This window comes from Danio aesculapii, chromosome 11 (genome assembly GCF_903798145.1).
Source record: "Danio aesculapii chromosome 11, fDanAes4.1, whole genome shotgun sequence".
NCBI classification, from domain to species: Eukaryota; Metazoa; Chordata; class Actinopteri; order Cypriniformes; family Danionidae; genus Danio; species Danio aesculapii.
The window spans coordinates 43,269,472-43,284,326 of record NC_079445.1 but is presented as its reverse complement, the minus strand read 5'-3'; the positions used below and the strand labels follow the sequence as shown (position 1 = coordinate 43,284,326).

Genomic DNA, 14,855 nt, shown 5'->3' with positions numbered 1-14,855 from the left:
AAGTTTGTGTAGATAAATGTGAAAACCCGTACCAGTGATTTCTGTAAGAAAGGACATAACTGTAAAAAAGGTTTGTTTTAAGTATAAATAACTGTAAAAATAATAACGCGAACATAATCAGCAAACAGACCAGTGCTCATAAATGATGGCATTACATAAGAGATCACGTGCTGTTTTAGAGCGTACAACCAGCTGACATATTCATATGTAAATGTGTGGTCTGCTTTTTTGCTAATAAATATTTTCTGAATTATATATTATTTTTCTTCAGGAAATGTTTAAAGTAATCTTTATACAGGTTTAATCCATATAAAAGATCATAAAGACATACTAACTAAATCAAGTAGCCTAAATGACTATCTATCTATCTATCTATCTATCTATCTATCTATCAGTCTATCTGTCTGTCTGTCTATCTGTCTATCTATCTATCTATCTATCTATCTATCTATCTATCTATCTATCTATCTATCTATCTATCTATCTATCTGTCTATCTGTCTGTCTGTCTGTCTGTCTATCTATCTATCTATCTATCTGTCTGTCTATCTATCTGTCTATCTATCTGTCTATCGGTCTGTCTATCTATCTGTCTGTCTGTCTGTCTGTCTGTATCTATCTATCTATCAGTCTGTCTGTCTGACTATCTATCTATCTCTCTCTGTCTGTCTGTCTGGTCGGTCTGTCTGTATCTATCTATCGGTCTGTCTGTCTGGTCGGTCTGTCTGTATCTATCGGTCTGTCTGTCTGTTTATCTGTCTATCTATCTATCTGTCTGTCTGCGTATCTATCTATCTACCTATCTATCTATCTGCCTATCTATCTATCTATCTATCTATCTATCTATCTATCTATCTATCTATCTATCTATCTATCTATCTATCTATCTATCTATCTATCTATCTATCTATCTATCTATCTATCTATCTATCTGTCTGTCTGTCTGTCTGTCTGTCTGTATGTAATAGAAAGCAATATATTTCTCATGTAGTTTTATATTCTATAATATTAATTATACATGATAATTAAGACATAAAAAGGCATACTACTTATGTTTGTAAACAAATACACCACTTACTGAGATGTCTGAAAGAAAAATAAATCAGTATTGTTTCACCATAAAAAGGCCCATACCTAAGCTTTAGGAGTTAAAGTACAGTTTTCCATTAGTTATATAGGGTGTGTTTTACTTGTAAAAACCTTGTTAGGTTCTAGTATGTTATAGGTATTTCCATGCTTTTTTTCTAACATGTATATTTCTATGTATTATAAATGAGACATATACAACACACAAATGTGTGTAAATATATACTTTATTGTAGATAAATGAAAAGCACACAAAGACACAGACACCAGCACATTATTCCAAATTACAAATACAAAAGAATATACAACACATTATTATTTTTCAGAATATAACCATATCAAATAATTTGGTTTTTCATTTCACTCAAAATGAGGTTGTTGCATAATAAATACAATCCATTACAGTAGTGTTTTTCTTCAAGCATCAGAAATCTGAACATATTTCCAGCATTATTGCTGTTTGGAGAGTTGATCTGTGAGCCAGTCGAATCCTTCATATAAACCAGATCCCTGAACTGCACTTGTGGACTGAACAAACCACTGAGAAAGAAAGAAAGATAGAAAGATAGAAAGATAGATAGATAGATAGATAGATAGATAGATAGATAGATAGATAGAGAAACCAGTTATTAACTTCTGTTCATATCATTCATTTACACTGAGCATGTACTTGTATTGTACCAAATGTCCCCACAAGTATAGCAAAACCAGTCATTTTTGACCTTGTAAATACATTATTTGGGTCACCATGAGTAAACCGACTTGACCGGCTACCTCCACCTACCTGATGCAATGTGCTACTCATCAGATTTAGCTCCCAATGTAAATTTGAATGTTGAGTAGTGTGATATGAAGCTGTAATATCACCCTAACCTACCTAATCCCTAACCCCAACCTCAGAACCATTCATATAGAGTGTTGGGCAGCATAATCTGATGTGCAGGATAAAATGTCAGGACACCGGGTCATAAATAAGACAGAATGAAGTATTTTGAAAATGTAAAATGCAGATTGTCTCCTGTGTGGGTTGTGCTTAGGGGAAGAGGACTAGAATATGCAGTAGAAACATCATTACAGCGATGGGAAGAGTTGCCATAAAGATAGCCATACAAGTGTATGCGTGTGTGTTTGTGAACAAGTGTGGTATTTACATATATGTGTGAGTGTGTGTATTTGCATATGTGTGTGTGTTACCTGTCTTCCAGTCAGTGCATGTAAACCCAGTCTGTCTGTCAGCTCATGGGCCGGCATGGCTTTGGGTAAATCCTGCTTGTTAGCCAGAACCAGTAAAACAGCGTCTCTCAATTCATCCTCCACCAGCAGTGAATTCAGTTCCTCTGCTGCTGTTTCAATCCTGTCATGATCACTGCAGTCCACCACAAAGATCAGACCCTGAATTACACAAAGCAAAGCAAATATGGCTTTTACTCCCTTGTTTTGCAAATAAATGTACATCTAGCAGTGGTGTGAAGTAATGACTTACAAATACTCAAATGACTGTAATTGAGTAGTTTTTCTCAGGAATTGGGATTGACTAAGTAGTTTTATAAATGAGAACTCTCACTTTCCCTTGAGTACATTTTTAGTGCAGTATCGGTACTTTTACTCCACTACTTCCCTTCAAACTGCAGTCACTACTTTATTTTTTCCTGTCTATGGGGATTAGAAAAAATCAGTCGAGATTCCTGTCCAATCAAATCACACATAGAGGTAAAGAAGGTAAATCCCATCATAATGAACTACCTCAAGACATGAGAGAGTTATAATTGCAGCAAACTGTTTGGAAGTGTTAAAAGTGTCCAAGAAGATGTCCAAAATCTTTACACGCATTGACACAGAGACCGTTTAGCTGCATGTCACTGATGAGAAGATGACGGATGTTTACTGTATGGTGACCGAAATGGGCTTGAACACCCAGCAGACACAAGACGTCAACATGACGTCAGATTGATATAGTACCCCAATGTCGTGGGGATGCTGTGTTTTGTTTGGAAATGAAAATCAGGTTAACGTCAGAACTTCGACGTCAGGTCAATGTCCAATGGCCAACCTAAAATCAACCAAATATCAACGTCTAATTTTGTTCCAGCTTGACATTGTGTAGACGTTACCACTATGACGTCTATCAGACATTGGATTGTTTAAATCATGACATAGCCAACTCAAAACAGTTATACATTAAGAGTCAAATTAAGCACTTGCTGGGTATAATGGACTCTGTGACTTTAAATGTGATAATTATGAGGTAAAGAGAAGAGATTTTGACATACATTAGTCAAAATTAGGACATAAATCGAAATTATAGTCCTCGTGTATACTTCTTTCTTTTTTTAACATATATTGTGCAACACATAACTACATTTGGTACACAGAATTTACAATATTACAATTAGAGTACCTACAATGGTACCAGTGAAGAAAAAATTAGAGCAAAACATGACCGAAATCAGAGAATAAGAGAATTATTTATTACAATTTCCCATTTATTGTATTTTATTAATGTCGACCCCTACCCCAACCCTAAACTTACCCCTCACAGTAATGTAAACAGTAGTTGTACCGACTATTATTTATGTTATTTATTAAATTACTCAATAAATTGTATTTTATTAGCGCCTGCCCCCACCCCAACCCTCACAGTACTGTAAAAATATTAATTATTGTTATACAGTGTCACAAAAATTATGCTATATATGGCTCGTTTCCACTGACTGGTACGGTACGGTTCAGTTTGGTATGGGTCACCTTTATCAGGCTTGTGTTTCCACTAACAAGGTTACCCTTTTGGTGGGCGTGGTGTACGACAGAAAGTTTCAGTTGACGTCATTCTCGCTCGAGGAAATGTCTACAATAAAGCTGTACGGGTCGTTCACATATCATATGAGAAGCTCTTCTCACAAAACAGAAGCTTCATACACATAAATACTTGTGTAGAAATGTTTATTACTAACTTTTCAATGAAAAGTTTGATTATAACTGCAGATCAATGACAGTGCGAAACAGCCTACTGTAACGTCTGTAATTATATAAAATAACTAAATAAATGAACATATATAAACACATACAGCCCCTTACAGTCTCCGATATGTTACCAACTACAGAAAAACTACACACATCAGACATTTTGTCTGTATTTAGGTTCAAAAACAACCCAAAAATATAGCCTACAGTCAGTGAAAACCTCTCATCTGTGTCTGTGATCTTCAGCAGCACATGTAGCCTCTGTTAGACAGTAATTCCGTCATTCCCGGTTCATATTAGTCCAAAATGTGAAGATAATAAGTTAGTTAAACATGGCAGTTTGTTCATGTTTGCTGAATAATAATGTGCTCCTTTTTTTCCGGCTTCTCCTTTGTTTCTTCACGCTTCACTCTCGCGTTTGTCAGTGTCTGACAGGATCGGGTTTCAAAAGCACGTCAATAATCAAGCGCAGGTTATCATCATCAGCTCAACAAGTTTGTTATTTCAGATATAATGTTAGACGTGCGCGAGCGCTAGCAAGAAAGCGAAACCGCTCGCGCCTCAGACTGGCTCGTAAAAAACTACGCGGCACAGGGAAATCTGCTCTTTTTCTTGGATTTGTGGCTGTTCATCCAGACGACGACAAGGTTTGTTTGAGCCCAGATCGACCATGGCTCATTATTATATGTATTTATAATTCCACTAAAATCTCTCGCTGTGTATTTCAAACATGGCGGGTTTTTTGTTTTCATTCTGGCTTGTTGCGCAAGCGAATGACGTATCTCTGTAAACCAATAGCGTTCAGCTGCGCGTGTGGCTCCGCCTTTTGGTACCCTTTCTCGTGTTTGGTACCCTTTCGAAAGGGTGCCGAAAAAGTGGTACGGTACGGTTCGGTGCACCTTTTGACAGTGGAAACGGCCATAAAAGCGTACCAAGCCGAACCGTACCATACCACTCAGTGAAAAAGGGCCAATAGATGTGCGTATGCGCAGCTGTGTCCTATCTAGACTTTACCTTCATGGATACCATCTGCTTTAGACACGTGACTGCTGGTGACGTCATATCGAACGCGTTGGATTTGCCGCGAGAAAAGCGGAGCGCGTCTTGTGTGTGAGTGGCGGCGTTGAGCTGTCAAACCGAAAGCAAAAAACCCTATATAAACAAAAATCAATGTCTAATGATGCTACAGCTTGACATTGTGTAGACGTTACCACTATGACGTCCATCAAATGTTGGATTTTGGTTGCCATACCTGACGAATAAATGTCAGTATTTGACGTCAATGTGACGTTGGTTTAAGATGTTGGTTCGACGTTGGATTTTGGTCACTTTCCAACACAACCTAAAATCAACCAAATATCAACGTAATTTGACATCGTTTTTGGACATCAAAATAGCGTTGTCCTGAGTCGCTAGATATTAAATTTTGGTCACCTGACGTCACGACCTAATTCTAACCTAATATGAATGTATTATGACGTTGTGTAATTAAATGCACTACAGAATGTTACGTTTACACACATCCACAAATTACATGCATCAGCTTTTTACAGCGTAATACTCACTACTCTTGAGTACTTTCGAAAGGGCTACTCTTCACTCATACTTTGAGTAATATTCACAACAGATACTTTTACTCTACTTGCACTACATTTTTAGGCAAGTAATGCTACTTTTACTTAAGTATAATTTTTCAGTACTCTTTTCACCACTGACATCTAGACAGGTATATTATAGGTTTGTTACCTGAGTGTTGTTAAAGTAGTGTCTCCAAAGGCTTCTCATTGTAGTTCGACCAGTGAAATCCCACACAGTGAATGAGATGTTTTTATATTCAACCGTCTCCACATTAAATCCTAGGTTGACATTAGGAAACATTATGATTACATAACTCAGTTCAAGTTTATTTCTATAGCGCTTTTTACAATAATTATTGTTTCAATAATTCAGCTTTACAAAAGATGTTATTGCATTACAATCAAATTCAGAAATGTTAAGCTTATTAGTTACTACAACTTTATTAGCTACTAATATATTTAACTAATTAACTAGTTACTAATAGCTTTTAATAGTTAAACATATTAACAAAATATGACAAATATTCATTGATTAATTTATAAGTGATTTGATCGATATTAGCTTAATATTTTCTTACCAATAGTTGGAATAGTTGTGAGAATTTCACCCAGTTTGAGTTTGTAGAGGACTGTAGTTTTCCCTGCTGCATCCAGACCAACTGTAGGAGAAATATTGACATTTAATCTATAATGATGTAATAAAACTCAAAATTAAAGCGTTATTAAATGTAATATATCGATATAAGCAGCTGTTTATCAACTGTTAATATGGAAATAAAAACAATACTCACACATAAGCAACCTCGTCTGTTTTTTCTCAAACAGTCGTGTCCAAAGAGAAGAGAAGTAGACGCCCATTTTGGAGTGCGATCTATATTTTACAGTCTATGAGTGCGATGCATAGATTGTGTGATTTTAATGTTTGTGTGTGTGTGTGTTTGACATCCATAGCTTAACACCGCCTTTCACACACAAGACTCGCGGCAAATCCAACGCGTTCCAAATGACGTCACCACATGGATGCCAGGTGTTCGTAAACGAAACTAGCGCTTGAAAAGTGGGCTCAATGTAAACCTTTCCCAAAACAGTTTTATAAAGGACATTAAATTACATGTAAATCTTCTAGAACACACACAAAAAACCAAGTAAGCACTGAAAACATGCAATGCTCTGCAAACATTGAAATTCAAGTATGTTTTTTCTTTGTGAGGTAAAGTTAAATTGTTATATCCACTGATCTATATATTACAGATAATATACAATATAGTTCAGTGGTAATAAGGCGTGTTCTTGTGGCATTGTATTAATAATAATAATAATAATAATAATAATAATAATAATAATAATAATAATAATAATAATAATAATAATAAAAGTAAGCAAAAGAAAAAATATAATAAAAAACTAGCCCAATCCTGCTGTATACATTATATACAACATTATATAAACACTATTAAGCATAGTAGTAATAAAAAGGCAATTTTGTAATCCCAAATGCCTTTACTCTCTTTATTTACATTAAAAAAAATTTATATACATTAAAAAAATATTTTCACATACACTCACCGGCCACTTTATTAGGTATACTTTACTAGTACTGGGTTGGACCCCTTTTGCCCTCAGAACTGCCTTAATCCTTCATGGCATAAATTCAACAAGGTACTGGAAATATTCCTCAGAGATTTTGCTCCATATTGACATGATAGCATCAAGCAGTTGCTGCAGATTTTTCGGCTGCACATCCATGATGCAAATCTCCTGTTCCACCACATCCCAAAGGTGCTCTATTGGATTGAGCGCTGGTGACTGTGGAGGCCATTTGAGTACAGTGAACTCATTGTCATGTTTAAGAAACCCGTCTGAGATGATTCATGCTTTATGACATGGTGAGCTATCCTGCTGGAAGTAGCCATCAGAAGATGGAGACACTGTGGTCATAAAGGGATGGACATGGTCAGCAACAATACTCAGGTAGGCTGTGGCGCTGACATGATGCTCAATTGGTACTAATGGGCCCAAAATGTGCCAAGAGAATATCCCCCACACCATTACACCACCACCACCAGCCTGAACAGTTGATACAAGGCAGGATGGATCCATGCTTTCATGTTGTTGACAGCAAATTCTGACCCGACTATCTGAATGTGGTAGCAGAAATGGAGACTCATCAGACCAGGCAACGTTTTTCCAATCTTCTATTGTCCAGTTTGGTGAGCCTGTGTGAATTGTAGCCTCAGTTTCCTGTTCTTGGCTGACAGGAGCAGCACCCGGTGTGGTCTTCTACTGCTGTAGCTCATCCGCTTCAAGGTTGGACGTGTTGTGTGTTCAGAGATGCTCTTCTGCAGACCTCGGTTGTAACGAGCGCTTATTTGAGTTACTGTTGCCTTTCTAGCTGCTGGAACCAGTCTGGCCATTCTCCTCTGACCTCTGGCATCAACAAGGAATTGCGCCCACAGAACTGCCACTCACTGGATATTTTCTCTTTGTTAGACCATTTTCTGTAAACACTAAAGATGGTTGTGCGTGAAAATCCCAGTAGATCAGCAGTTTCTGAAATACTCAGACCAGCCCGTCTGGCTCCAACAACCATGCCACGTTCAGTCACTTAAATCCCCTTTCTTCTCCATTCTGATGCTCTGCTTTGACCTGCAGCAGATCGTCTTGACCATGTCTACATGCCTAAATGCATTGAGTTGCTGCCATGTGATTAGCTGATTAGAAATTTGCCTTAACGACCAGTTGGACAGGTGTACCTAATAAAGTGGCCGGTGAGTGTATTTTATATAATTAAATTTTATTCTTATTAATAATTTATTCTCCGAACACCCGTGACCAATTTGTATTCGTGTATTTGTATTGTTCTGTATTCTGTTATTTGAGCACTGATTTAAAAAAATAAACAAACAAAAAACTAGCCCAATGTGCGACAAATAGCCAACATATTTTACTTCACAATATGCATTATACACTTTTTTAAATCACAGTATATTACATTACATTATATTATTATTATAAGGATTCCATTATAAGGATTCTGTTTTCATAAATAACCTTTACAAATCATAAACATAATTGTTTTACCTCAATTCTGACATCATTTATGTTGAGTTTGCTTATATTATTATTGAATGACTTACAGATTTAATCCATTTTTGATCTAATTTACCAATTTATGAATTATGTTTGTCGAGTTAAAATAGCGTATTTACTTATTTAATAAATAAACAAATAAATAAACATCATATGAAGTCTAAATCATGACATAGCCAACTCAAAACAGTTATACATTAAGAGTCAAATTAAGCACTTGCTGGGTATAATGGACTCTGTGACTTTAAATGTGATAATTATGAGGTAAAGAGAAGAGATTTTGACATACATTAATCAAAATTAGCACATAAATCGAAATTATAGTCCTCGTGTATACTTCTTTCTTTTCTTAACATATATTGTGCAACAGATAACTACATTTGGTACACAGAATTTACAATATTACAATTAGAGTACCTACAATGGTACCAGTGAAGAAAAAATTAGAGCAAAAGATGACAGAAATCAGAGAATAAGAGAATTATTTATTACAATTTCCCATTTATTGTATTTTATTAATGTCGACCCCTACCCCAACCCTAAACCTACCCCTCACAGTAATGTAAACAGTAGTTGTACAGAGTATTATTTATGTTATTTATTCAATTATCCATTAAATTGTATTTTATTAACGCCTGCCCCCACCCCAACCCTCACAGTACTGTAATAATATTAATTATTGTTACGCAGTGTCACAAAAATGATGCTATATAGACGTGCGTATCCGCAGCTGTATCCTATCTAGACTTTACCTTCATGGATACCATCTGCTTTAGACACGTGACTGCTGGTGACGTCATATCGAACGCGTTGGATTTGCCGCGAGAAAAGCGGAGCGCGTCTTGTGTGTGAGTGGCGGCGTTGAGCTGTCAAACCGAAAGCAAAAAACCCTATATAAACACACAGACACACACACTGATCATCACACAGAGAATCTCAGCCTCTCACTCCGCACTTAACACAGGGAACAGCACTTTTACCTGCACTTTAGACAAAATGGGAGTCTTCTTCTCTAACCTTTGGTCGCGTCTGTTTGAGAAAAAAGAGATGAGGCTGCTTATGGGTGAGGACGACATTTTGTTTACTCTAGCCTATATATTTTTAATTTATCTGAAGATTATATTCCGTTTTTATAGTAATAATTATAATATTATTAATAATAATAAGAATTACTATTATTGTAATAATATGACGTCACTGAATATTAATCAGGCTTTTATAGTGCTTCAGAAAACGGTCTACATTTGATAAGTTTTCTACGTTTATAGATTTATTATTGTTGATTTAATGTCAATATTTCTTCTACAGTTGGTCTGGATGCAGCAGGGAAAACTACAGTCCTCTACAAACTCAAACTCGGGGAAGTTGTCACAACTATTCCAACTTTAGGTAAGAAACCTCAAGGCTAATTTTAAAACAGATCTGGCAAACACAATTGTACCAACACAATATTAATGTTGTAAATAATAATAATTCATCATACTACTTACTTTTATTTAGTTTTACTACACGGTCAACTAATATTATTACTATAATAACATTTTAAATATAAAACGATTTGTTTTTCCATTACGTTTAAAAACGCGATTTTATTTAGTCGGGAAACCTCATGTTTTGTATAATCGTCTATTACTATAAGTTATATTTTGATATTAGGATGGGTTCGAAATCGCATATCTCCACACTAATTAATACGTTAAAAATAGTATGTGAGCAGAGTATTATTATTAATATGAATAACGTTGTAATTCATAATAAATTAATCCTATTAGGCTACTATTTTCTACTTTAATTCAAATCTACTACTAGCTGCCTACTGATCAGGGGCATAGCAGACATTTTAAAAGTGGGGGGGACGGCTGTATGATATCATACATTCATATAATTATTAATCACCTGTTTCTAAATGGTCTGTCTGTAAAAGTGAGGGGGACGTATCCCCCCGGTTGCTACGCCCCTGCTACTAATATTATTACTAGCATCATATAACATTAAAATGCTAAAACTATTTGTTTTTCCCCAGTGCTTTTAAACACGATTACAAAGCGGTTTTATTTAGGTGGGAAAACTCATTTTTTTGTATGGCATTGAGCATTATATCTAGTACACTGAAAAAAATTATTCAAAGATGATTCCTTGGATTTACTCAATTTTTTTTACGTTAAGTGGTTGTAAACAATTTATTTGGGCTAAATTTAAACAAACAAATTAAGTTGAACATTGTTAATATTAAATTGTTTGTTTAAATTTAACACAAATGAATTGTTTGCCACAGTTTTGCATGCAACACTTTTTTCAGTGTATTAGGCAGAGTCCGAAATCACACATAGGGGAGAGCGGGGCACTAAGTAACACTTTTGGGTTTTGGTCAAATAATGAACAAAGTAATTGGGTAAGACGAATCATATATTTTTTTACCAGCAACACACAAGCCTCTCCTTCAAATGAGCACTGGAATTATGATCGCCAGACTTCAAATCGCAGAATCCGTTTGGGAAACAGCGTCTATTGATCACTATGGAGCGCGTCAGCTGACAGTCACGCACCGCTATATGACTGTTTGAGGATTGCATATTAAGGGGAGACGGCACCTGTAATGAAAAGTAAAGGGAATCCCGCCATTTTTATATGTATTTCAAAGTGTTTTCATGCCTAAATAAAACAAAAGCACAGAACAGACTCACATTTAAGAGCAAGGGGCGGCCTCTGGTGGTTCGGCGGTATGGGTTGCATATAGGGAGGCTCGGCTCTTTAATGTTTATTTGCCACCCTTCAGAGAAAGACTGAAATACGGGAGAAATACGGGAAAATACTTTTACGGGACGATAGCGGGATAGAACTGTAAAATACGGGAGAATCCCGGGAAAAACGGGAGGGTTGACAGCTATGGTCCAAACACATGCACTATAGGGGAATTGATTAACTAAATTGGTCGTAGTGTATGATTGTGTGTGTGATTGAGTGTGCATGGGTGTTTCCCAGTACTGGGTTGCAAATGGAAGGGCATCCGCTGCGTAAAACATATGCTGGAATAGTTGGCGGTTCAATCCGCTGTGGAGACCCCTGATGAATAAAGGGACTAAGCTGAAGGAAAACGAATGAATGAATAAAGAATGTTGGAAAACGGTAACCATTAACTTCCACAGTACCTACTATTGACGGGAATGGTTACAGGTTTTCAGCATTCTTCAAAATATCTTCTTTTGTGTTCAACAGAAGAAACTTATAAATGTTTTGAAACTACCTAATGACGAATAAATGCTGAGTAAATGTATTTATTTGGTGAACTAGCCCTTTAAATATATCAAATATTGTTTTGTTTTTCTTAAAGTGCTGCATTATATCTGATTCATCAATATTTTCTCCAGGTTTTAATGTGGAGACGGTGGAATATAAAAACATCTCGTTCACTGTGTGGGATGTCGGCGGTCAAGACATTATCAGACGCCTCTGGAGACACTACTATCAGAACACTAAGGTAATGTTTAAAAATAATAACACCTTATTTCAGATTTGACCATTTATTTATAGTGAAATATGAAATAAAGTCAGTGTGTGTGTGTTATTCAGGGTCTGATCTTCGTGGTGGACAGCAGTGATCGTGACAGGATTGAAACAGCAGCAGAAGAGCTCAAAATGATGGTATATTTTGTGGTTTTATTTGACTGTAAAATAGTTTCTGTGCAGTTTTTCTGGTTTGTGCATGAGGTCTGAATCTGCTGAATGTTTTCAGCTAGCAGAAGACGAGATGAGAGATGCTGTTTTACTGGTTCTGGCTAACAAGCAGGATTTACCCAAAGCCATGCCGGCCCATGAGCTGACAGACAGGCTGGGTTTACATGCTCTGAGAGGAAGACAGGTGACATATACATAAACACACACACACACAGGTTTTACAGGCACTGAGAGGAAGACAAATGTGACACACACGTACAAATCCACAAACAAATGCGCAAATTTACTCACAAACCCACATACACATGGCTATACACAAACAAGCACACACACGAACATATACACACACACAGATACAAGCACAAAGACACTAACAGACACACAAATACAGTCTCAAACACACTCATTCACAATGATAAACACATACACACACACTCATTCATAAAGATAAACACACCCCCATATATACAGACACACACACATCCACAGAGATACATGCACACACACTGTACACTCATAGAGGCACACACAAACATACACCCATTTATACATGTACACGGACAAACACATGCCTACTCATTCACAAAGATACACACACTCACAAGCACACACACAGACAGAAATGCATTCACTCACACAAACAGTGACATACACACTCACAAAGACGCATCGTCACACACTCAAACATACTGTACACATACACACGCACTCAAACAAACACACATTCTCACACACAAATGCATGCACACAGGGGCGCCGCTGGCCATCACGAGCCCTCTGACAACATTCTGGCAGAAAGTTTGCAGACAAAAGTAAGGGGTGGGGGGTATCTTGGGGGGGTTGGGGTAACACTAGGGCCCTTAAAACAGCGTGGGCCCTTAAAAACGTCCTACCTTTTCCTAAGGGGGGATGGCGTGTAAATGAATGAGTTGAAAAGAGGTGAATAGCTGATCTCTCTCTCTCTCTCTCTCTCAGTGGTTTGTTCAGTCCACATGTGCAGTTCAGGGATCTGGTTTATATGAAGGACTCGACTGGCTCACAGATCAACTCTCCAAACGATAATCCTGGAAAAACTGAAGAAAATACAGCAAATCATCTGTGAACGCAGCTGAAATACTGTAGGACATGGGTCTCAAACATGGGTCTCAAACAATTTCTGGAGGGCCGCCGTTCTGCACAGCTTTGCTCCAACACTAATTAGACACACCTGATCCAACTAATCAAGATGTTCACGACTACTCTCAAACACAATTGCTGCGTCCCAATTCACATACTTATACTACACCCTAAAACTATGTACTTTTCTTGTGAAGTACACACTTTTGAGTGTGTAACAGAAGAGTATGCAAGCTTTGGGACATACTGCTACCTCGTTAACAGATCGTTGAGTTGCTTAGTTACGAGCCCTGTCAATCATCTCAACACATCGTCCACATTTCTTTTATATTTAATTTCCTACCTTAATGGAGAAGCAGCAGCAGCAGCAGCAGCAGCAGGTTAATCTCCCATTCACAAGTCTTTCATGCGGAGAAATCTCCTCAGGTGTTTGGATAATTCTGCATTCAGACGTTAATGTCCAAACACGTCTCTATATAAGTTCAGTATTGTTGTTGCAGATGAAATATAACACAGAAAACGTGATTAAAACATGTTCCAGTGGCCTGGATATTAATTAACAGTCATACAAACATCTTTACCGAAGCCTTTCTACTTGACGGTTGGTCTTGCGCGTCCGCCATGTTTGTAGTTCATTTACACTTTTCACCCGAGTTTTTAGTTCTAATCGAATTCACGTCCAACGCACAATGTATTGTGGGCAATATCAGCGGTTAGAGTATGGACGCTTCTACACTTCGAGTTTTTACTGGAAATAGTAGACCATACGGGAACCTTTGACATACTTTTATCAACATACTACAATTTGGGACATACTAATTCTACTTTCAAATACTATTTAGGACGGACAGTATGTGAATTGGGACGCAGCACTTGATTAGTTGGACCAGGTGTGTTTGAATATGTGTGGAGCAAAGCTGTGCAGAGCCCTCCAGGAATTGAAACCTGTAGGACACGTCCTGCTGTATTATCAAACTTCTGAATATATCTGTCTCTGTATGATTAATCTGACCACTGTAAAGACCTTTTTGTAATAATCTTTGACTGTTTTTAATACTAAAATTGCCTACAATGTATGCTTTTGAAATACGTTTAATAAATGTGTATATATTTATTTACAAAGTGATTTTATGGTGTTATTTTAGTATACGCCTTTCCATAAATAAAAATAAATAAATAAAATAAATATAAGGCAATAGCCTAGTGGTTAGCGTGTTGACATATGGTGCAGTAGCACGTCAGGACGTCACGAGTTTGAATCCCAGCTCGAGGACATTTCCCTACCCCCCTCTCTCTCTCTCTCTCCAACTTCCTACCCTAAATACTGTCTTATGTAATAAAAGGCAGAATG

The 14,855-nt window shown here is 37.0% G+C and overlaps 2 protein-coding genes across 2 annotated transcripts; one reads left to right on the top strand and one right to left on the bottom strand.

Annotated features, from left to right (window-relative positions):
- Window positions 1–1,339: 1,339 nt before the first annotated feature.
- LOC130237667 (ADP-ribosylation factor 4-like) lies at window positions 1,340–6,611 on the bottom strand. Its single transcript, XM_056468679.1, has 5 exons — window positions 6,415–6,611; window positions 6,202–6,282; window positions 5,793–5,902; window positions 2,280–2,477; window positions 1,340–1,625 (listed from the first exon to the last, which is right to left on the bottom strand). Exons 1-5 carry the CDS (start codon window positions 6,479–6,481, stop codon window positions 1,536–1,538), a joined length of 546 nt encoding a protein of 181 aa, XP_056324654.1. The 5' UTR covers window positions 6,482–6,611; the 3' UTR covers window positions 1,340–1,535.
- Window positions 6,612–9,560: 2,949 nt separating this feature from the next.
- On the top strand, window positions 9,561–14,626 carry arf4b (ADP-ribosylation factor 4b). The gene is made up of 6 exons (XM_056467752.1): window positions 9,561–9,776; window positions 10,022–10,102; window positions 12,082–12,191; window positions 12,284–12,355; window positions 12,447–12,572; window positions 13,364–14,626. The coding sequence occupies exons 1-6, from the start codon at window positions 9,710–9,712 to the stop codon at window positions 13,448–13,450; spliced, it is 543 nt and encodes a 180-aa protein (XP_056323727.1). The 5' UTR covers window positions 9,561–9,709; the 3' UTR covers window positions 13,451–14,626.
- The last annotated feature ends 229 nt before the right edge of the window (window positions 14,627–14,855 follow it).